At 42.4% G+C, this 23,646-nt stretch overlaps 3 protein-coding genes across 4 annotated transcripts in view; all 3 read left to right on the top strand.

Moving 5' to 3' along the window:
- The window catches only part of LOC111977012 (helicase ARIP4-like), a 113,680-nt gene extending 104,334 nt beyond the window's left edge, over positions 1 to 9,346 (top strand). For both annotated transcript variants that reach the window (XM_024006256.2, XM_070447874.1), the window contains 4 exons: positions 95 to 270; positions 2,000 to 2,196; positions 2,548 to 2,927; positions 3,066 to 9,346. In XM_024006256.2, the coding sequence (XP_023862024.1) occupies positions 95 to 270; positions 2,000 to 2,196; positions 2,548 to 2,927; positions 3,066 to 4,000 (1,688 nt within the window). In that variant the 3' untranslated portion in view covers positions 4,001 to 9,346. The remainder of the gene's footprint in view (positions 1 to 94; positions 271 to 1,999; positions 2,197 to 2,547; positions 2,928 to 3,065) is intronic.
- Positions 9,347 to 10,118: 772 nt separating this feature from the next.
- On the top strand, positions 10,119 to 12,762 carry LOC111976753 (transmembrane protein 115-like). The gene is made up of 2 exons (XM_024005853.2): positions 10,119 to 11,397; positions 12,092 to 12,762. Exons 1-2 carry the CDS (start codon positions 10,541 to 10,543, stop codon positions 12,321 to 12,323), a joined length of 1,089 nt encoding a protein of 362 aa, XP_023861621.1. The 5' UTR covers positions 10,119 to 10,540; the 3' UTR covers positions 12,324 to 12,762.
- A 2,806-nt stretch (positions 12,763 to 15,568) lies between these two features.
- Positions 15,569 to 20,120, top strand: LOC111976879 (rho-related GTP-binding protein RhoA-B). Its single transcript, XM_024006026.2, has 5 exons — positions 15,569 to 15,659; positions 17,572 to 17,729; positions 18,664 to 18,784; positions 19,021 to 19,151; positions 19,360 to 20,120. Exons 2-5 carry the CDS (start codon positions 17,574 to 17,576, stop codon positions 19,531 to 19,533), a joined length of 582 nt encoding a protein of 193 aa, XP_023861794.2. The 5' UTR covers positions 15,569 to 15,659; positions 17,572 to 17,573; the 3' UTR covers positions 19,534 to 20,120.
- Positions 20,121 to 23,646: the final 3,526 nt, after the last annotated feature.

Below are 23,646 nucleotides of genomic sequence, written 5' to 3'. Positions count from 1 at the left end.
CAATCAGGCCGTCGAGGACTGGAATTGCCCACCCCTGCCCTAGACATACAGTGTTACCCCCTTTCTTGACTCCATCCATCCCTCCTTTCTGAAGACCGAGTGGTGGATGACCTGAACCCGGTGCTGTCGTTCACGCGAAGAGAGGTGGAGTCTCTGCTGCACTTCGTGGAAGAGGAGCCTGACGTGTCACAGGTGCAACTACAGCCCCACCAGGAGATAGAGACGGGCATCAGACAGGTCTGCCAGCTCTACCCTCACCTTGTCACCAAGGTAATACACCTATATACACATCTATAAACACACACTACATCACAGGCCTGCAGTGGGTCAGAAGTTTACATTGCCTTTAAAAAAATGTACTTGGGTCAAACGTTTCGGGTAGCATTCCACAAGCTTCCCACAATAAGTTGGGTGAATTTTTGCCCATTCCTCCTGACAGAGCTGGTGTAACTGAGTCAGGTTTGTAGGCCTCCTTGCTCGCACCAGTTTCAGTTCTGCCCACAAATTTTCTATAGGATTTAGATCAGGGCTTTGTGATGGCCACTCCAATACCTTGACTTTGTTGTCCTTAAGCCATTTTGCCACAACTTTGGAAGTATGGGGTCATTGTCCATTTGGAAGACCCATTTGCGACCAAGCTTTAACTTCCTGACTGATGTCTTGAGATGTTGCTTCAATATATCCACATAATTTTCCTTGCTAATGATGCCATCTATTTTGTGAAGTGCACCAGTCCCTCCTGCAGCAAAACACCCCCACAACATGATGCTGCCACCCCTGTGCGTCACGGTTGGGATGGTGTTCTTCGGCTTGCAAGCCTCCCCCTTTTTCCTCCAAACATAACGATGGTCATTATGGCCAAACAGATCTATTTTTGTTTCATCAGACCAGAGGACATTTCTCCAAAAAGTACGATATTTGTCCCCATGTGCAGTTGCAAATCGTATTCTGGCTTTTTTTATGGCGGTTTTGGAGCAGTGGCTTCTTCCTTGCTGAGCGGCCTTTCAGTTTATGTCGATATAGGACTCATTTTACTGTGGATATAGATACTTTTATACCTGTTTCCTCCAGTTTCTTCACAAGGTCCTTTGCTGTTGTTCTAGGATTGTTTGCACTTTTCGCACCAAAGTACGTTCATCTTTAGGAGACAGAACACTTCTCCTTCCTGAGCGATAGGACGGCTGCATGGTTCCATGGTGTTTATACTTGCTTACTATTGTTTGTACAGATGAAAGTGGTACCTTCAGGCATTTGGAAATTGCTCCCAAGGATGAACCAGACTTGTGGAGGTCTACAAATGTTTTTCTGAGGTCTTGGCTGATTTCTTTTGATTTTCCCATGATGTCAAGCAAAGAGGCACTGAGTTTGAAGGTAGGCCTTGAAATACATCCACAGGTATACCTCTAATTGACTCAAATGATGTCAATTAGCCTATCAGAAGCTTCAAAAGCCATGACATCATTTTCTGGAATTTTCCAAGCTGTTTAAATGCACAGTCAACTTGGTGTATGTAAACATCTGTAAACAATTGTTGGAAAAATGACTTGTGTCATGCACAAAGTAGATGTCCTAACTGACTTGCCAAAACTATAGTTTGTTAACAAGAAATTTGTGGAGTGGTTGAAAAACTCGTTTTAATGACTCCAACCTAAGTGTATGTAAACTTCTGACTTCAACTGTAGCTATATGCACACCAGTCTGTATTATACACTCTACCTAAACCTGATCACCAAGGTTAGAACCAAACTAGATATACATATCTATATATACACATCTATACTGTCTACTCATAAGTTGATACTTATCCACATGATACATACACCTAGCTCGCTGAATCATGGACAGACTCTGTCTCAACCCATCATTTTCACATTGAACTCTCACTCTCATCAAAATGCTACTTTATTAACAGTTCTATCCAGAATTATAACCTACATGACGGCATATTATACTTAGAGAGCAATTTGACTTCAACTACTCTCCATGTCTGTCTCTCCAGCAACCCTTTCACCACGAGTCTCTCCTGATGGAGCGATGGGAGATGAAACTCACCAAAGCCGAGAAGAAGGCCGCCAAGAAGAGCTACGAGGATGAGAAGCGTGCGTCGGTGCCCTACACGCGCCCCTCTTATGCCCACTATTACCCTGCCAGCGACCAGAGCCTGACAAATATCCCTGCCTTCAGCCAGCGCAACTGGTGAGATGGTCCCCAAAGACGTACACRTTTTCTCAGTAACAATACTACAGTTGCATACAGTCAATCAAATGTATTTTGTAAAGCCCTTTTTACGTCAGATACCCAGATTAGCAAACAATGCAGAAGCAAAGTGTCTAGGAAAACTCCCTAAAAGGAAGAAACCCAGAACAACAGGTCCAGGAGAAGGTAGCACTTCATGGTTCCCTGAAGAACTAGAGAGAGATACCTAATGTGACACCAAGTTTTGAATTCCAAAGTTTAAACTGTTGATAAAATCTTTAACCCTCCACTCTCAATTCGTACTGCCAATACCCCACCCTGTTATCTTTACTCTCCCTTACCCCGCTTCAGGCGCCCACCCCCCCGACAAGATGAGAAGCCGGTGGCCAGTGTCCGCCCAGTTCAGTCGACTCCAATTCCCACGATGCCTCGCCAGGCGTCTCACAGCTCTGCCCCCACAGCAGACTCCGACTCCAGCTCGGGCTTTCCCGTCAACTACCTGCAAAAGGCGGGCGTATTCGTCCAGAAGATCGTCACCACCACAGATATCGTGATACCTGAAACCAACAGTTCAACTGATGTTAAGGCCAGTATCAGTGCAGGAGAGAGCATCCACGTCATCAGAGGAACGAAAGGGACCTACATCAGGACTTGTGATGGGAGGATATTTGCCATCCGCACTAGAAGCAAGCCCAAGGCAGGGGAAGAGAGCTCAGCTGCTGCACCCAAAGGTAGCAATCCCAACTCAACCTTTAGTCAGTATAGTTTCTACTCATTTGGTCCGTATGGATCTGTTTTTATCCAGTGCTGATGGTTTCGTTTAGTCTGGAGAAGTATCTGACCCGTCTGTCTTACCTTCCCTACCTCAGACACCCAGAAGGTATCGGAGGACGCCTCCGCCAACGGCTGTGTGACTCGCCTGCTCTCCCCCGACAGCCCTGAAATCCTGAGTGAACTCCAGAGGTACGAGGCTGCAACCAGAATCAAGGCCCAGCATCAGCAGGGCTCCAAGGCTTCGTCTGCAGGTGCAGCGGCTCCACAGGAGAAGGCGCCGGCGGAGAGCAACAATGGCAGCAGTATGACTAGCCATGCCAAGCCCTGGAGCGATGCCTCCGCCCCGGCCAAGCCCAGCACAGATGCCATTGCTGCCCTGGACCTGAGGGGCACCAAGCGCAAGGCCTGCACCCCGTCCAACGTCGAACGGGCCAACAAAAAGCAGCCGGCCCCCAGCAAGCGCACCTCGGCCCAGTTGCCCCCCCAGGCTTTTCCCTTCGCGGCGGGCTATGACCTCCCACCCATGGGCCTCAACCCAGCCATGCTGGGCTCCATGGGGCACCCCATATTCATGGGGGCCGGCTTGCCCTACTTCCAGTCCCACAGCCAGCAGGGTGACCACCGTCTCATGTTCCCCATGACTCCCGACCCCTTCGGCTTGGGGGGCRGCACCCTACCTAGATCCTCCTCCACCATCACCTCCTCGTCTGCCCCTGACTCGGCCTCCCTAGCKCCCTTCATGCTGGGTGCTGGTATGGCTGGCATGCTGCCCCCAGGTTTCCCCATGTCCTACGGCCAGTCTCTGTGCATGTATCCTAACTTGCTGCTCCCCAGGGAGCTACCGGCCGCCACCCCTGGCCCCGCTGGCTCCAGCTTCTTCTCCCACTTCCCCTCCTCCTCCGGCCTGATGGGGGCAGGGCTGGGTTGTTCTGTTGCCCACGGCTCGGCAGAGAACGCCGGTGGAAGCAGCTCAGACAGCAACAACGACGATGAAGATGATGATGATGTCATTGGGGTGATGGGACAATGAGAGCCTCCAACCGTAGGAAAGAGGCATGTGGGTTGTAGGGGACAGTTAGTGGAGTTGCTGGGGCTTGGAGAGCTGAAGAGAAAGGGAAGGGACAACCAAGCCCACCTCCTCCACTAAGACCTATTCCCCATCCCAAATGCAACATGCACACCTTTCAGAAAACGAGAATCTGTGTTGGAATATAACAGACTGGACCAAGCACCAAATCCTTATGCTGAATATCTTATTTWAAAAAATGTAAGACAAATCTGAACGTATATGATGAAGAAAAATGAACTTGGGGCTTCCAAAATGTTGTCCTGTACTGGCATTTGCAAATCACTGAAACAAGCGACTGCTGGGTTTGGACCTCCAAATCACTTCTTTGTCTTCTATTAAAAAAAAAAATTCCCAACAKTTGATGACAGACTAGGTTAATAACTAACTGACAATAGACTAGAGTTAATATGTCAATTTTATATACGTAGTTGGTAGTAATTATTGTATGGCGCAAAATATCAGTTACATGATATTGTTCTTGATTGTCATTATATGCTACTGAATATTATTTTATATAGTAGTCGTACTCTAAACATGTCACAACTGTTTTCAAAATTGATTTGATTTGCCCTTGAATTTACTGCGTTTCGTTTTTCAGACAATTGCCTACTTGAGACTCAACTCAAAGAAACAGTTAGGCTCTTTGTTGGGTGAAAAACTAAGTCAAAAACCTTAAACTCAAAGAATGTATGCTTATTTACGACTTTAACGCAGACCTTGGGGACAGGCATCACACTTGGGAAGATCTGATTTCGATTTTTGATATGTCATCTACATTTTTCAAATATACACATCATCTACAGGCGACGATGTGAAAACTGTGATCTTGCTAAGCTCCAACTGTCAGAAGGGAGCTGAATTGAAAATGCCTTGCCACTGTCTGTYTGAATGTTACCTAGTGGGAGTAGAGAAACAGCGAGACGGGCAGTCCTAGGACCTGGATCTCACCCATAGTCTTACTGTAGCTTTGCTAAGTGATGCAAATATAACCCATGAACCCTCTGGTGGTCAGGTGGGTCACCTGTCTACTTCTCTGTCTGTTTCTGCATCGTGTACCCAAGGGTTCTAGAGTAGAGAACTTCTGTCATAATGACTCGCTCTGCCTTGTGGATAGCATGAACACTCGTTTTCAGTTCCTTTTTCTCATCTTTGGCGTATGTGATTTCAATGGAAAAACAAACAGGGTTCAAGAGATCATTGTCAAACCAAAATCATTTGAGAGAAGTCAAAAATAGCTGTGCCAAAAAAAGTACAACTTATAGCACTCTTCAGAGAGGATCATTCTCTGAAGCGACCAAACGTCACCGTCAACTGCTATTGGCCTAGAGAAGAGGGTTTCTTTCCCTAATTTGGTCACAGTTTGTCATTATAGACTTAGTAAGCTCATTGTAAAGATGATGCTGGCTTAAGACTTCACTGTGTAACAAAGGTTAAGTATTCAAAGTATATTGATTTAGAGAGGGGGGAGTCAGGTCTGTGACCTGGTTCTGTTTAATAAACAACAGAACTTTTCATTTCTGTTACTGCTGACTGTGTTATTGCCCCCCTCATTACATACGTAGGCCGCCTACTGTCTCATGCCGCATTCACGTGCTAGTCGGAACTAGGAAGCTCGGAAATGTCCAACTTGCTAACTGGTTGAACGCAGCATGTGTATAACTACAATCAATTAGCAAGTCGGGAAATGTCTGACTTTCCGACTAGCATGTGAACGCGGCAACTACCCAACACTTTGGGAAGCCCAGCCCACCACCTCCACCAAGTCCCTAGCCTTGAGTCTCTTCAGCAAGAGCTTTAAACTCCAGTAATTGCATTTATTATGAGACCCTTACATCATCAGACTTGTTCATCTTTTCATACCATACTTAAGGTGTTAACTGACCTGGTCTTTTTATTTTTTTATGTACCACTTTTATTATGTACCACTTTTATTTATGACAGTGCATATTTATTCATTCCTTTTTTTGTTCTGTTTTTGTAAGGGACATTTTTATGTTCATTTAGTAGAACACGTCGATTCGTGTTACATGACTTGAGAAATGCGATATTAATAGACGTCTGACCCATAAGTGGGTGAATTTCAGGACCAACCAGTCAAGGTGGTCGAACCACTCATTAGCAGATAGAAAATGGAATCCAGTGCTTTTGTTTTGTTTTTATTTATGTTCATATCATACAGATGTTCATGTGAATCTATCTATCCTAATTGCAAATGAAAGGTAGTTTCCTCAGTATTCATTAATCTTCGGTTGTTGAACCAACTGTTTTTTTCCCATAGATTTCTACATGAATTTAAGTATTTATTTATAAATCAATTCAGTCGGCGACCAACTGACTCTCTTAATTCCATTTATTAAAGTCAAGCTGCTGTCTTGAGGAGAATGGCTGGAAGAGCCTGTATGTAGTTAGTGAATGGACATGTAACAGGCTTTTAGATAAAGAAAATTTAGTTTCAAAATAAAATAAAATCATGTTTTGAATGGCATTTCAATTTCATTTACTTTGATAACAGTTACTCTAATTAATGACACAGATTCTCAAGCACGAGTTGAACATAAGTAACTCTTTCACTAAACTGATGTTCTTTTCAACTTGGTTGGGGGGGAATAGACACTGTGTCTGAAACTGAGCATATAGTCTAGAGACATGTCCATCAGATGACATTACCTAAAATCAGATGAAGAGGGCAAAATTGAGTATAGCTCAACTCAATCTCCTGTCCTAGACGACAATCCATAGCAACAGGTTCAAACAAAACTGAAATCGTTACACAGAGACTGGTTTACTGTTCTGTAYTTAAAATTAATTCATAGTTGTCTATTGCATGCTTTTAGTGTTTATATTCGCTTTGGTGACATGAGCTGTCTGCAAGCCGATGATTGCATGTTTTGACTACGAAACTGAAATGATTTACATAGACTTTACCAATCATATCTTAAAGTAACTGTCCAGTGTTTCTAGATTTCTATGACATATTTTTTTTTWACCTTTATTTAACTAGGCAGGTCAGTTAAGAACAAATTCTTATTTTCAATGTCAGCCTAGGAACAGTGGGTTAACTGCCTTGTTCAGGGGCAGAACAACAGATTTTTACTTTGTCAGCATGGGGATTTGATCTTGCAACCTTTCGGTTACTAGTCCAACGCTCTAACCACTAGGCTACCTGCCACCCCCATATATGACCTATATAGTTAATTCATATTGCATAGAAATGACTTATAATTAACTACCATATTACTTAAATTATCCTTCCAAAAAATTGTAATTAAGAATGGCCAATCRGCAGTCTACTTGCCCACACCATTCCAACATAGAAAAGCTGAAAATCAGCTGAAAATCAGCTTTTCTATGTTGGAATGGTGTGGGCTTATACCGGTCACATGGTGTGGGCAAGTAGACTGCTGATTGGCCAGCTCATCCTCTATGAGGAAATGTTTGTTTGAGATACAAGTTTGAGGTGATGTTTTAAGTGTTTTTTTGAGTTAACAGAATATTAACTTTTAAAAGGGAGATTTTCACTGGACAGTTGCTTTAATTACTTACAAGCCTTAGATTTCATCATTAGCTATGCAAGCAGAATCTGTTAAATTGTATTTAAAAACAAGTGCTTTTATCTTCTCATTATGATAATACTTATTTGAAAAATAAATAAGAATTTAAATGGACCCAACATACAGTATCTTATGTAAAAGGAATTCCATGATGTCTGCTTATTCCATGAAACTTGGCCATAGTGGACTGGATGTCACTTGACTTGTTTACCGCTCTTTGGTGTTGTAGCTCTGTGTTGCCCTCTGATCTATACTGTAAGGTTTTAACGCCTTGGGAATGGTAGATGCAGGCAGAGATCTGGGAATATCTATGTTACACTGCCCTGGTTCTTTGGCTGAGTTTGGGTCTTCTTACATGTCCTAGTACCTTGGATATTCATGTTTAAATGTTTATTGAAGGATTTCAGCGTTTGAGTTGCTTGCCCTTGGCCTTTACATAAGTCAAGCATTCACATGTATTTGGTTCAGTCAAATTGTTCCCCTCGCCATCATCGCACACTCATGATTTAACCTCACTGTACCCGTGGTTTGTCTTTGATTCTGTAGAAGCAGAACTGTTATTCTGAGAGAATTTGATCAATATGCAAAAAGGTGACAATGACATTTGAAACACACATCAGAGCAGTACAGTTGTGTCCGGCGTGTGGCTAGCGCTCTTGTTCTTCCACTGAGGCATCCCAGATCCTTGCATGTCTCATCTGGGTCTTGATAGAATGGTCTTTTAGTCTCATGTTTTCAGCACTGTAAGTGGACAAGGTCATTTTAATAGTGTTTATTTTTCACATGATTGTGTTGTTTAAGGGTGTATACATTTGTATGGATGTCTTCACAGAGGACAGTTTCCAGTTTGTTTCAAGTTTTATTAGTCGTATGTACGGGACACACATTGTATACTTCGTCCAACAAAATGCTTACTTGCATACGCACCATTGTTCTTAGCTAGTCAAAGGTCACTCACTTGGGCTTCTGTGGTAGCCAACCATTACCCACTTTGCATTTTCTGCCAGTGAGCTATTAACGTTATCTTAGTTTGATTTCCAGTGGTGGAAAAAGTACCCAATGGTTATACTTGAGTAAAAGTATAGATACCTTAATAGAAAGTTACTCAAGTAAAAGTTAGTCACCCAGTAAAATACTACTTGAGTAAAAGTCTAAAGGTATTTGTTTTTAAATATACTTAAGTATCAAAAGTAAATGTAATTGCTAAAATATACTTAAGTATTAAAAGTAAAAGTAGTGAAAATATATATATATATATTTTTTTTTTAGATAGCCAGGGGCACACTCAGACATTATTTACAAATGATGCATTTGTGTTTAGTGAGTCCGCCAGACCAGAGGCAGTAGGCATGACCGCGTGTTCTCTTGATAAGTKTGTGAATTTCACCGTTTCCCTTTCCTGCTAAGAGTTCAAAATTAAATAAGTACTTTTGGTTGTCAGGGGAAATGTATGGAATCAAAAGTACAATGCTTTCTTTAGGAATGTAGTGAAGTAAAAGTAGTCAAAATACTAAAGTATAGATACGCCTAAAAACTACTTAAGTAGTACTTTAAAGTATTTTTACTTAAGTACTTTACGTCACTGTTGATTTCAGATCAGATTTTGCCAGTGCTCCGTCTGTGATGTTTGATTCTTGTAGCATTCTGATGTCAGGGTTTTGTMTTTTTTTAAGTCTTGAGAAATGTGAATTCTTCTGTCATTATCTTTTTTATTATGGAAATTAATTACTAAATAAAATGAATGTGTATGTGGTTATCCAAGTATTTTTATGTTTCTTGAATCGATGCTTGAGGAGAGAGAACATTTTGAATACATGTCAGTTTGAATACATTTTAAAAAGTTATCCATGACCCATAGGCTTCCCTGCCACATGGAGCTCAAGGATCTAGCAACAACAAAAAACTATGTTTCCCATAATCAACTAGTGTACCAAACTGGCGTGACTTGACGCTTCGTGTGTTGGTGACGGTGGCACTGGCAGCGCAAGCGTTGTTGGTCAGTGTGAAATGCTGGGAGTGCCTCACAAGACAAAAAATATTCCCGAATAAATCTGTTGCTTTATATCGGAATAACGTTGAAGTAACCCAAGAGACTTCTGACATTCTGAAACCGTAGTGACTTAATTAATTTTGCGTGAATCTCTAATTGTTCGCCTCGACACAATTGTTTTGACGGCCTGTTGCTTGCTGGCTAACGCAGGAAATCCTCTAACGTTAGCTAGCTGATAGACTAATTTAGTCTGTGCCGAGGCGAGAAAAAAAGGAGCTGGTACTGTTTATTTTTGTAGTTTTCGTAGTTACACAACTCAAACCCATTTATCAAATGGAGATTGATCCGTTCATGAACTATAATGGTGGATTTAAAACATCGTAACAGTCTGACTTCTTCCTTAGCTAGTTAGCCTAGCTAACTACTTATTCCACACAGTGCTTGCTAGCCAGCAAGCTGATGACGTTTATTAGTTAGCTAGCGTTTGCTGGTTGAAGATCTGGGAATTTTTGGTATGATTTCTAAAGTCAAGTAGCTATTTACTAATTGGGAAGTTAAATTGTATGTCAACTTCGAGTATGACACCGTTCAATGTCAATTGAGAGTAATTGGCAGGTTGCTAAATGTGTCGGCTAGCTTGCTAGTAAGTTATCTAACGTTAGCTACGTTAACATTAGCCCAACTACTCTTATCTAATCAGAAACAAGGTAACTTCAGCAAGGTAGGAAAGTTGCTCCATCAAGTGTTTTGAACAGTGAGACAAAAGGTTTATGTAAACCATTAATTAGCATTGATTAATCAGATTATTTCCCGGATGAATCTTCACTGTAGAGAGTGGATGTTGTCTGGTTCTGCTGATTTCGTTTGTTATTCTTGGCACTGCTAATAAAATAAAGGCCAGCACGTGAGCAGCTGCGGGTCAGACAAACTTACTCATCGGCCCTTGCTACAGACCACACAATGAGTCGCTATCTGCCAGTTGCACGACAGCACTTCTTTGGCGCATTAGCCAATACGAGCGTTGTGGTGAAGTCCATAAGTGCCATAGTGCTCCTTCTGTACCTGCTCTCATGGGCAGTTGACACTCCATATGCCCTGGGCGTGACACCTGGCTACCTCTTTCCCCCTAACTTCTGGATCTGGACCCTGGTGACCCATGCCGTGGTGGAGCAGCATGTGTGGGGAGTGGCAGCCAACGTGGGGACTGTTATGGCCTGTGGCCGGCTGTTGGAGCCTCTGTGGGGCGCCTTGGAGCTGCTCATCTTTTTCACTGTGGTCAACATCTCTGCAGGCCTCCTGGCTGGCCTCTCCTACTTGCTCACGTATGTTGTCACCTTCGACCTGGACTACCTATTTGCGGTGCGCGTCCACGGGACACCAGCCCTCCTCGGGGGGGTGTTGGTGGCCCTTAAGCAGACCATGGGGGATACGACGGTGCTGCGGGTTCCCCAGGTGAGGCTCAAAGCTGCCCCGGCGCTGGTCCTCCTCTGCTTTTCCCTGCTCTGCCTCTCAGGCCTGCTGGAGAGTGCCGCCCCACTGGCGGCCTACAGCTTTGGCGCCCTGGCAGGCTGGGTCTACCTGCGCTTCTACCAGAGGCACAGCCGGGGCCGTGGCGACATGTCAGACCACTTTGCCTTTGCCTCCTTCTTCCCTGAAGTGGTACAGCCGGTGGTGGGGCTGCTGGCTGGCCTGGTGCACGCAGCCCTGGTGAAGATCAAGGTTTGTAGGAAGATGGTAAAGCGCTACGACGTGGGTGCACCTTCCTCCATCACCATCAGTCTGCCAGGGACAGACCCCCAGGACGCAGAGAGGAGGAGGTGAGTGCTCTAGAGGCACAAATAAACACAAACACACAGGCATCCATTTACCAAGATTTGTTTACCTCATGCTTCATTTTCTGGTTGACACTTGCAAGCTGTCACACTCATGTCCTTGTTTACATAGACTGCAGTTAAGCCTACATACTGTATCATCACCTGGAGAGGATCAGTGGCTGTTTTGAAAGGGACTCCAAGATATTTAGTTACAATACATTAGTTACTATACAATAATGTAATGCAAACATTTGCTCAGCCTTGCCCTTGCTTGGGAATGGGCAGACACTGTTTATTTTATAACTCGCTCTTTCTCTCAATCTCTTCATTCAAAGACTCAATCATGGACACTCTTACTGACAGTTGTGGCTGCTTTGCATGATGTATTGTTGTCTCTACCTTGCCCTTTGTGCTGTTGTCTGTGCCCAATAATGTTTGTACCATGTTTTGTGCTGCTACCATGTTGTGTTGCTTCCTTGCTATGTTGTTGTCTTAGGTCTCTCTTTATGTAGTGTTGTGTTGTCTCTCTTGTCGAGGTGTGTGTTTTGTCCTATATTTATGTTATTATTATTATTATTTTAAATCCCAGCCCCCGTCCCCGCAGGAGGTATTTTGCCTTTTGGTAGGCCATCATTGTAAATAAGAATTTGTTCTTAACTGACTTGCCTAGTTAAATAAAATTCTGATCGTCTTACAGGCAGTTGGCGCTGAAGGCCCTAAACGAGCGACTGAAGAAGGTGGAGGACCAGTCGACCTGGCCAAGCATGGATGACGAAGAGGACGACAATGAGGATGAAGTTCGGACCGACACTCCCCTGCTCTTGGGACAGGAGAGAACRTCGCCAGCAGGGGGGTCTAGCGGCTCCCAGAACACCACGGGACAGGAGTCCAGCATTATCAGCTTTGAAGACGCCCCCTCCCGCTCATAACAGACACACTGATACACACTCAGTCATGCTTAGTTTTGACTAGCATACACTACAGTGACTACACACGCACACATTAGCCCTAACAGTTTATGACACATTGTCAACATTGTCAGGCCTATCAGTTTTAGTCTGACTACCCGAAATTGTATACAGATCGCATCACGGACCCATCGCTCCCCCGGGCCCACCCGCATATGTTCATTGAAACGTTAATGCAATGTACAAACATATTGGTTGGACTCTCCCTACCTACCACTTCGCGTCTCTCCTAAATAAAGTATTGAATGGGTGCAGAAAGTGTTTCGTAAAGCTCTTTTGCCCCAAAAGACAGCTGCTCCACACCTGCTGCTCGTCTGGCTCCCAGATTTTGTGACTGAGACACTTAGACTGGAGCAGAGACTCTTGGCAAACTCCCCATCTGTTGCTGTGTGTCACTATTGTCCCAGAGTAAGCTTTCAGCAGACGGACAGAGATTCTCAGCGGTTTTCTAGGTCATCCTTTTGTCCTGATGGGTGTTTAATTTTCAAGGTCATATACGTCTTTTCTCTTGTCTCCATCACTGAAAGACTGAAATGAGTCTAGGTTTACCCCACAGCTGTTTTACCGCTGTTAGATCTTATGTTTCCTAAATTTGTGGGAAACCTGATAATTTGACAAGTTGCTCTGTGGATGATGATGCGTTTCCTGTACCTGTTTTTAGGGGTTTACTTTTGCTCTGAATTCTTGAGGTGATTTTCAGAATATCAACTACTCTGAGTCAGAGTTGGATTACTAGATGGGGAACCATAGCCATAATTGAATAAAGGGGATGTGGGTGTGTCTTCCTCTTTGTTCATACTGTTGATTTGAGTTCTGGCAGAATATTTTGTTCTGGCCAGAAAGTTTTGTGTGTGTTTGGATTTAGGTGAATGAGTGTGTAACTGGGAGAGGGAGAGCACTAGATTGTTTACACGGTGGCTTCCTGTCATTTCTCACTGGTTTGCCCTGATAAAGTTCAGCAGCTTTTGACAATGACAGCAATAGTCACTGATGCACTCTTGACAGGCTTTCTTCTCACTAAGGAACATTTTGTCAATCTCTTGTTTCTTTGGCTACATTCCCACAGGCAGCCCTATTGACTTTCTTTTCACTAATTGGTCTTTTAACTAATCACAGATATTTTTCAGAGCTGACCTGGTTGGTCAAAACGCAGCTTTAGACAGGCAGCTCAATTCTAAACTTTTTTTTCACTAATTGGTCTTTGGACCAATCAGGTCAGCTCTGAAAAAGCTCTGATGTGAAAAGATCTGATGTGATTGGTCAAAATACCAATTMGTGGAAAAATATCAGAATTTGGATGCCTGTCTAAACGCAGCCTTAATGCAGCCTTTCTGGTTTCTCTTTCGTCCCCTTATTAATCTGTCTCAATGTTGGTTAAGATAAGAACTGCACTCTTAATCTAACACACATAGTGTATTTATGAGGTTTGTTAATGCTAGTGGCAGTACCTGTTTGTGTGGATTGACTGGAAATGTTTAGGTGTGGTGAATGATGGCAATACTGATGCAGTTCTGTTTAATTTGTTGGTGGTGACTTCAAGGCTTGGTTTTCACATATTGTCCCTGCACAGGACAGTTTTCCCGGATTTCCACTATTGGTGTGTTTCTTTCTACTGTGGCCATTGCAGACTCCTCTTTAGTTTCTTATCTATTTGTTTATCTCTATATGAAATAAAATATGATTGTATGACATGTAACAATAAATTGTCTTTTTGCAACACTGGGTAGGTAGTACTAGTAGAGCACATGTCAGCTGATATTTATTTAGGCTGCCACTAGATGGAGCAGTTAGCACAGTATGTGATACTCTACAGCTGTTTCATTGTATGTCATGAAGGGCTTTGAACTGACAACCTTTCCCAGGGGTACTCCACGTTGCCTTATTTAGGTAACTGTGACTTAGATTGGAATACCTAATATTAATAATTTATCTAGCTTGACTTATATTTGTGATAAGGGTAGTTCAAATTCAAACGATTACCAGCCTACTTTAAAACATGTTTTTACCAAGACACATAGCAGTTAACAGAAATCAACATGAGTGTACTGTATTTTATATTGCATTTAAAAAATGCTTATCCAGACTTTTTTTAAACGGGTGTTACCTATATTTTAGATGACGATTCAGGCTTTCCAGAATGTAATTGGACTTAAATTTGCATATATAATGAAAGACAAAGGTTCATATTTTAAATTATATATTTGTTTTTAAATGTGATTAGTAATTTACACAGTTGTGTGTAAAGTTATGTGTAATGCCAGAGACCAGTAACACTTCAAACTGAACAATAACACCAGTGACAAATCTGTAGACAAGATGGCATAGCTAAAACGGAGGCCACAGTCGCTCAAACCACACTTCTTCTATTCAAAATAAATCACTTAATCATGTGATTTGATCAATTATTTTAATATAATGTCCTTTCCCTTACTATAAACTGTGTAACACCAGTGACACATCTTAAGGCCTCACATCAAATTAATCATAAAATTGCTAACGTGCTTTTCAAAACAGCACTGGCTCCAATGAACCTTTGACCCAGGAAAAAGTAGCCAAACAGAGTGCTTTTCAAAACAGCCCTGGCTCCAATTAACCTTTGACCCAGGAAAAAGTTGCCAAATGGTTGAATCTTTTCAAAGTGGTGCTTTTTATAAAGGGTAACACCCCTCAGTGGTAACACCAGTGACATGGAATTGAGGGACAGCTATTCACAAAATTATTTTGAATAATGAGTTGATATTTATATATATWTTTTTTAAGTAGGCCACAACATAAAGCTTATACTTTCTTTTGCATTATGACATTTAAATTGGGAGAAAAAACACTTTTTCTTAAATCAAAATATGTCACTAAACATCGACTCTAAAATATATACAAAACATGGTTTGCAATTTATCTGTCTTACATATGTTTTATTAACAATATACTTTGTCATTATCTGACACTTTTACCTGTTTTTCCTGGTGGTTATGGCTGGGACAGCAAAGCCACCATTTTCGTAGAATGACCCAATGCGAAGGAAGGAAGCATAACCTGTCCACTCCTTGGGTCGTTTCTAACATTTATTTTGTGTGGAAAAAGTTTTTGAATGCAACTATTATTGAAAAACAACATCAAAACGGTTCGGATGCTCATCGAAACCGATTGACGTGCACGCGCAGGCGTGGCTCACGCTCGTACCCGCCACCCATCCCCCTAGCGTGCACACGCAAAGTAATTCAACATTGTATCGAAACGAGGGTTATCGGTGAAGCACGACAGCCCTGGGAAAACGACTGCAAGCCATCTAAACAACAGGTACAACTACTTTTGAAAAACTTTTATCGAAATATGACAACAGTGGTGGAGTGTAATGGTAGGATAAATTGTTAGAAAGTGGTYCGGCCGTACATTATCGTCGTCGGTCTCGCATTTCTTGACAACCTCAATAGTAGTAACGTTACACCGCGTCCGCACTGACTCAAGCTACTGGCTAGCTAGCAGCAGTAACCGTTGGAAAAGGAACTCCATTGTTTTTATCCTTCAAAAGAAATTGCCAGAACACGTCCATGTAACTAGCTAGGCTAGCTACCTACCGTATCCCCACCAGCTAACTTTCTTAGGTAGTTAACTTCTGCAGAAGCAAGTGAGTATTTGTAACAAACCGGCTTGTTAGTTTGTTGCTGTTATCTTGAGCAAGTTAGCCAACAACTAGCGTTATCGGTAARCCACCATCATCAACGGCGCCCCCATAATTCTGACCAGTTGGCTAGCTTGCTACGTTAGCTAACTGTGTTTTGTCAAGTAGCTAACGCTACTGTAGCGTCCTAGTAGTGAAGTTATGTTTTTGTGTTTTTTTGTGTTTTTTTTTACTTTAACGTGCAATCCTGTAAACAAAGGTTCTACAGTACTCTTCTCGCTACCTAACTATAACAAAAAAACTTAAATTTGAATCTGATTGGGTGGCTTAGCTCGGCCCAGCCATAGATTACAAGTATCCCTCTCTTTATTTTAGGTAACGTTGGTTAACTAGCTCGACAAGTTGCGGTCTAGGGTTGGCCATTTTAATTTAACTTCAGAGGGACCAGACACTGTTTTACTGGTAGAGAGCTAGCGAAGTGAGTTTGTTGTGAATGGGGCCGCCCTTATACTGCGGACAACAGCCATCTGTTGATGCTTTGACGCCATCTTACCTAAACATTTGAATGATCCACCCTATGGGCAGAAATGCACTTAGTTTCAGTAGATTTAATGCCTGTCTATCCTAAGCAGTGTTATAGTAGTAATTCATGTAATGTCAGCCAATAAACTAAAAGCTGCTTGCCGTGCATCAGTGTCTGATTCTGTCCTGTATGTGACTGCATCAGAGAACCCATCTTATGTGGCGTTTGACTAATGGGGACATCACATCAATGATTACTAGGATACAGCTTTGACACATACTTCACTTCTACAATCACATGATTGTCCACAGGATCAGTGTGCTGGTAGTCAAATAACCCGTCAAATGTATCATGGTTATACATGGTAATACTAGCTAAATGTTGTCAAGATCTATTCTGGAAGTAGTCTAAACATAAGAGTTGGGGACTGTACATCAGAGTTGGTGCGTTCGGTCACACATGTCCCKCAGTCTAAAAATACATGGGGCATGTTTTCCACCTTGAATGCACCATTCATTGTTGGTCCTGACTTGTCATCCTAACATTCAGCAACTAGTTTAATGTGAGCAGCAATACGATCACTGAATGGATGGGCTGATTCTCTTTCCCTGTTTGCTGTCAATTTCCTTGCACACACATTTACCTGAGGAAACTTACTCAACCGTTATTAGTGGAGATTACCGGCGTCATGTGTAGAACATATACCATACCTGCAGTTTGTTCTGGATCATGCCAGTTTTGATAGAGCCTGGTTAACATTGGTTGTTGATGTCTTCTAAGACATGGATAGGACACATACAGACTTTAACCAGCTGGTTAAAGTTCAAAGTAAATTATCCCTTTAACCTCTGGTGTTGAAGGCAAGTGTGTTCCCCCAATAAGCCCCACTGGGAGAAATCATTTGAGGATACAAGTGTGACTTAGCTTTGCGAATCTCCACAATGGTGTTGTGTCCAGTCAATCCACTACACTGATCCTATTTGAAACCACAGCACTTATAAAACCTGTTTAAAAAAGGCTGTTGTCTTGCTTGTGTTTCTTCATGCATTTTACTTCTCTCTTCTCAGGCATGGCAGCGATTCGTAAGAAGCTGGTGATCGTGGGAGATGGTGCTTGTGGGAAGACGTGTCTGTTGATAGTCTTCAGTAAAGACCAGTTCCCTGAGGTCTACGTACCCACTGTCTTTGAGAACTATGTGGCTGACATTGAGGTGGACAGCAAACAGGTAATGAATACAGACTCGACAACATACTTTTTTTTCTTTCTCGGTTGAAGGTGTAAGCAAGGTTAGGGGAATTACGTAGCCCTAATTGCTAGATGGTTTTCAAGGTCGCTTCACTGTGTTTAATAGTGCTGGTCTTGGCTATCATGGTATCGGCTCGTTGAGATTGGGTTACATTTGTCTGTAGCTATAGGGGCAGATGGGTATAATGGTATGGCACATGTTTGTTCAGTTAACCAGGTATGGAAACATATTAGGTGCAGCATATGCTTTTGAATGATGTAAGGAATATGTATTCTAAAGTTGTATTGTAAGACCCTATGGCACGTCATTATATAGCGGCCCGTGTGAGCTATAAACCCAGGTGTCCTGGCCTCAATGTGGCTCGACTAGAAATCTGGGACATCTAGATTTGATTGGCTGAATGAATTCTGCTTGCTTCATGTCATACTTGTAGAAGTGTCTTGGTCTAATTTGCTTTCCCCATTTAACTCACAAACGAGAAGGGCAAGTAGCTTTCTATTAACCCTTTAGTGTCTCACACTGATGAATGTCTTCAAGAAATGTCCAGTTATCCATTTTCAAAGAGTGGCTCTTATCAGAGATGTGATTTTTCCTGATTTGCTGGGAGTTTGTTTTTCTGACATGGTCCTCTTTTCATTCCTCATTGAAGTTGGCCTACACCTAAAAGTAATATCCAATTATCCTGATTTTCGGAACATTTCCTGTGTGTTCATTAAAGTCTGTGGTAGGTAGACGTCATTAACTGTACAATGTACATTTTACTGAATCAATGTGTTTACAAGGTTGTCCATGGTTTATTTCTGTTGCCAGAGGTTTGCCGATAAACCCAGTCACTAGAACAGCTGACATACACTTGCCAATTCAAGCATATCTGTATGAGGGTTAACATTAGTTGTTGTCTACTCTGTACTAGGTGGAGCTGGCTCTGTGGGATACAGCTGGCCAAGAGGACTACGACAGGCTTCGCCCCCTCTCCTACCCCGACACTGACGTCATCCTCATGTGCTTCTCCATTGACAGCCCAGACAGCTTGGGTGAGCTTACACACTCACTCTCTTGCTGTCATCCGCACAAGGTTTCCTTTTATAGGTGGGTTGTTCAGCCCATTCTGACTAGTGAAGTACTCACTCACACATCCAATACGCGTAGGACAGCAATAGCTCTTCTACACCTCCTTCCTCCGGTACACTACACACTACCCCATATCTTCCCAAATGTACTGAGTGTTGGTGTGTGCTTGTCTGACCCTTGACCCTTTGATTCCGTACAGAGAACATTCCAGAGAAGTGGACTCCAGAGGTCAAACACTTCTGTCCCAACGTTCCCATCATCCTCGTAGGCAATAAGAAGGACCTGCGCAACGATGAACACACACGCCGGGAGCTGGCCAAGATGAAACAGGTACGTAGAAAGGACAGGCAAATATTTTCCTCCCTCTACAAACTTGTGGGATTATAAACAAACTGGGATGAGAAAAAAATGGCCATGTTGGCTACAAAGCTTTCGGGAAAACTCACCCTAAACTACACCAACTGTATCTGTCACTCTTTCCGCATGATATGGTCAGTGCTTTTTGGATGTCCTGACAGTGCCTCTTAACTCTCTGTAGGAGCCAGTGAAGCCAGAGGAGGCCCGTGACATGGCCAACCGGATCGGAGCGTTCGGCTATATGGAGTGCTCGGCCAAGACGAAGGATGGTGTGCGGGAGGTGTTTGAGATGGCCACCAGGGCGGCACTACAGGCCCGGCGAGGAAAGAAGAGCAATAAATGTCTCCTTCTGTAGACTGCATGACAGGACTCAGTCCCTGTACCAGGGGTTCTGGCAAGTGTGTGGATGGACAAACGGGGTTGGATAAGCACCCGTTTACATCTCACCAACCCCCGACCCCCTCACACTTGCCGACCGACCGTTGGAGCTCGTGTCCTTGCTTTGGGAGATGATCTTAGAACGTATCATTTTTTTGTTGATGTTTGGTTTTTACTCGTCTTATTTTTTTAAGTCATGGTAAACATTTATCAGTATTTAAATTTCACCTGCCAAATGCTGTTGTTGGGGCGGTCGTGAGAAGGGCTGGCCTCTGGACTGCCAGTCAAGTGCTCTGTCTGCCTGGACTCTGGGCTGGCTGCCGTTCCTTTGTTTGGAACACACAGGGCTGAACTCCTTTTAAGTCTCTTATGTACAAATGATTTTAGTTTTTGGATGTGGAACCGTAAAGTAAGTGTTGAAATGAATAAACAGGAAAACATGTTGTATGCAAATCTGTAAATATAAGACATGGGTATATTCATATGTATACACAAACATGACTGGAACTGTATTTGTAAACTAGCCTTGGTTACATTGTGTAATAAATTACTTTCTATAACACATTTCCTTTTTTGTTGTGGGAATTGAAGGGCTACAATTTGCTTTGTTGTGCAAGGATGTTTTTCAGAGATGTTATGGTCCAGTGCAGCTGTTTTTTTTAATCTATATCAAATAATTTCAAATGTAACTTTAGTGATTGTTCTCAATGAAAATGGTCAAAAAGAAACCGTTTCTTAGCAAAGGGTAGTTTCTCAAGCAATAATTGATTGGGCTGTCTGAGTGGGGAGGGGGAAATTAGCTGTTATTGGCATAGAGTTTTGGAACTAAAGGCTAAAAGTCAATGAGTTTGAGTGGATCATTTTGTCAAGTCGGTGATCATCGTTGGTCACCGCCTTTCAAAGTGTTTCATTATGGGGATAAAAATTGTCCAGCTTGAGCCTACATGTTGACTGCAAGAACTTAACACAAATCATGTGATCAAAGGTAATGCCGTTTTGACTGCAGTTGCTCTTCAACTAACTCCTGCAGCCAACAACACCTGCATTGTGGGAGGCTCTATTGTCAACCAATCATTAGGGTGTTTTTGTTTGACACCTGAATGTGACCAATGATGTGACTGAAACAGGAACTTGGCTGCAATTCATGTCTTCAGTGGATATGTTCAAATGAATGTGATATGAGGCTTGTTCTCTAACCAATTGATTGTACAATGTACACTTGTCAGTTTGTGAATGTGTGATATGGGGATTGGAGACAAGTTTATTTTGACATATAGAAAAACTTTTATAAACAATGGCAACACTGCCATGTTGCACTGAGCCGTGCTTTTGGAAAACCACATCGGTGTCTGACTCTCGGCTGTCGCAGAGTGCACCTCCCCCGACTTCACTCCTCGACTTTGGTCTACATTCGGTTGCTTTCGGCTTACCACTCGAACAAGCCCAAAGGGTGCATTCGACATTGCAGCCGACTTTAAAGAAGTGTCCAGACAGACTGATCTACAAATCACCTGGCATCCTAAATAACTACTCAATATTATCAGTCGGTCACAATTTACCAATGATACATCACGGTTTCGATGCTCTCGAACACGACCCTTCCCACTAAAACAGGCTGAAATTTCAGGCAGTCATTTCAAACAGCTCTTACAATAAAAGGGCATTATCATTTTTCACAATTTCACAGTGTTATTCCAACCTCAGTGTGGAAATATAAAACAGGAAAATCTATTGTTTTACCTTTAAAGTAACAGTCCAGTTCATATTCTGTTAACTCATACCCAAATAATTTTGTTGCCTTGTCCTATACTCAAATTTGTGGCCAAATTGGAGAAAAACACTTGTATCCCAAACAGACCGTTTAAAAAATGCTTGCTGTTTCCTCATAGAACATGGTGTCATTGGCTGAGCTGGCCAGTCAGTGGTCTACTCTTGTGAATATTTTATTCCCACACTATTCCAACACCGAAAAGCTGCTTTTTAACATACTTAATTACCGTTTTCTTTGGAAGGAAAACTATTTCACTCATATTGTAAATAATTAAAGGTCATACTTTATAGAAATCGGGAAATACTGGACACGTATTTTAAAGGTTGAGAACCACCTGAAAGAATGTGCTGAAAGAAAGTGTCACCTGACAATCAATTAATCAAATTTATTTTACAAAGACCTTTTTAAATCAGCAGATGTTACAAAATGCTTTACAGATACAGTGAGCTACAACAGTATTGGGACAGTTAAAATGTTTTTGTTGTTTTGGTACTCCAGCACTTTGGATTTAAAATGATACAATGTCTATGAGGTTAAAGTCCAGATTTACAGCTTTAATTTGAGGTTATTTTCAACCGTATCAGGTGAACAGTTTAGAAATTACAGCACTTTTTGTACATAGCCCCCCCCCATTTTAGGGGACCATTAGTATTGGGACAAATTCAGTTATATGTTTATTAAAGTTGTAAAAAGTTAAGTACCGTACATTCAGACCCCTTCCCTTTTTCCACATGTTGTTATGTTACAGCCTTAATCTAAAATGGATTAAATAAAAACATTTCCTCWYGAATCTACAAACAATAGCCCATAATGACAAAGCAAAAACCGTTTTTTTGTGTTTTTTTTTGCAAATGTATTAATAATAACAAACAGAAGTACCTTATTTACATAACTATTCAGACCCTTTGCTATGAGACTCGAAATTGAGCTCAGGTGCATCCTGTTTCCATTGATCATCCTTGAGATGTTTCTACAACTTGATTGGAGTCCACCTGTGGTAAATTCAATTGATTAGACATGATTTGGAAAGGCACACACCTGTCTAAATAAGGTCCCACAGTTGACAGTGCATGTCAGAGCAAAAACCAAGCCATGAGGTCAAAGGAAAGGATTGTGTCGAGGCACAGATCTGGGGAAGTGTACTAAAAAAATTCTGCAGCATTGAAAGTCCCCAAGCACACGTCGGGAGAAAAGGGCCTTGGTCAGGAAAGTGACCAAGAACCTGATGGTCACTCTGACAGAGCTCCAGAGTTCCTCTGTGGAGATGGGAGAACCTTCCAGAAGGACAACCAGCTCTGCAACACTCCACCAATCAGGCCTTTATGGTAGAGTGGCCAGACGGAAACCACTCCTTACTAAAAGGCACATGACAGCCTGCTTGGAGTTTGCCAAAAGGCAMCTAAAGGACTATCAGACCATGAGAAACAAGATTCTCTGGTCTGATGAAACCAAGATTGAACTCTGGCCTGAATGCCAAGCATCACGTCTGGAGGAAACCTGGCACCATCCCTACGGTGAAGCATGATGGTGGCGGCATCATGCTGTGGGGACGTTTTTCAGCGTCAGGGACTGGGAGACTAGTCAGGATTGAGGGAAAGATGAACAGAGCAAAGTACAGAGAGGTCCTTGATGAAAACCTGCTCCAGAGCACCCAGGACCTCAGACTGGGGCGAAGGTTCACCTTCCAACAGGACAACGACCCTAAGCACACAGCCAAGAMAACACAGGAGTGGCTTCGTGACAAGTCTCAATGTCCTTGAGTGGCCCAGACTTGAACCAGATCAAACATCTCTGGAGAAACCTGAAAATAGCTCTGTAGCGACACTCCCCATCCAACCTGAAAGAGCTTGAGAGGATCTACAGAGAAGAATGGAAGAAGTACTGGTACATGAAAGCTGGGACCTAGAGACTGAAAAACATCTTGTATCTCAAGTCCATCAGACTGTTAAACATCCATCACTAACAGAGAGGCTGCTGCCTACATACAGACTCAAATCATTAGCCACTTTAATAAATGTGTCACTAGTCACTTTAAATAATGCCACTTCAATAATGTTTACACATCTTACATTACTCATCTCATACGTATATACTGTATCTTATACCATCTATTGCATCTTGCCTATGCCGCTTGSTCATCGCTCATCCATATATTTATATGTACATATTTTTTATTCCATCCCTTTAGATTTGTGTGTATTAGGTAGTTGTTGAGGAATTGTTAGATTTCTTGTTAGATATTATTGCACTGTCAGAACTAGAAGCACAAGCATTTCGCTACACTCACATTAACATCTGCTAACCATGTGTATGTGACCA

Source organism: Salvelinus sp. IW2-2015, linkage group LG17 (genome assembly GCF_002910315.2).
Source record: "Salvelinus sp. IW2-2015 linkage group LG17, ASM291031v2, whole genome shotgun sequence".
Classification (NCBI taxonomy): domain Eukaryota; kingdom Metazoa; phylum Chordata; class Actinopteri; order Salmoniformes; family Salmonidae; genus Salvelinus; species Salvelinus sp. IW2-2015.
This window is presented reverse-complemented; position numbering and strand designations above follow the sequence as displayed.

Bases quoted from the DNA above. Each gene is read 5' to 3' on its own strand.
- LOC111976879 (XM_024006026.2), top strand. From the start codon at position 17,574: ATGGCAGCGATTCGTAAGAAGCTGGTGATCGTGGGAGATGGTGCTTGT. The intron at 17,730-18,663 runs GTAATGAATACA...ACTCTGTACTAG, and splicing joins TTGAGGTGGACAGCAAACAG to GTGGAGCTGGCTCTGTGGGA. The intron at 18,785-19,020 runs GTGAGCTTACAC...GATTCCGTACAG, and splicing joins TGACAGCCCAGACAGCTTGG to AGAACATTCCAGAGAAGTGG.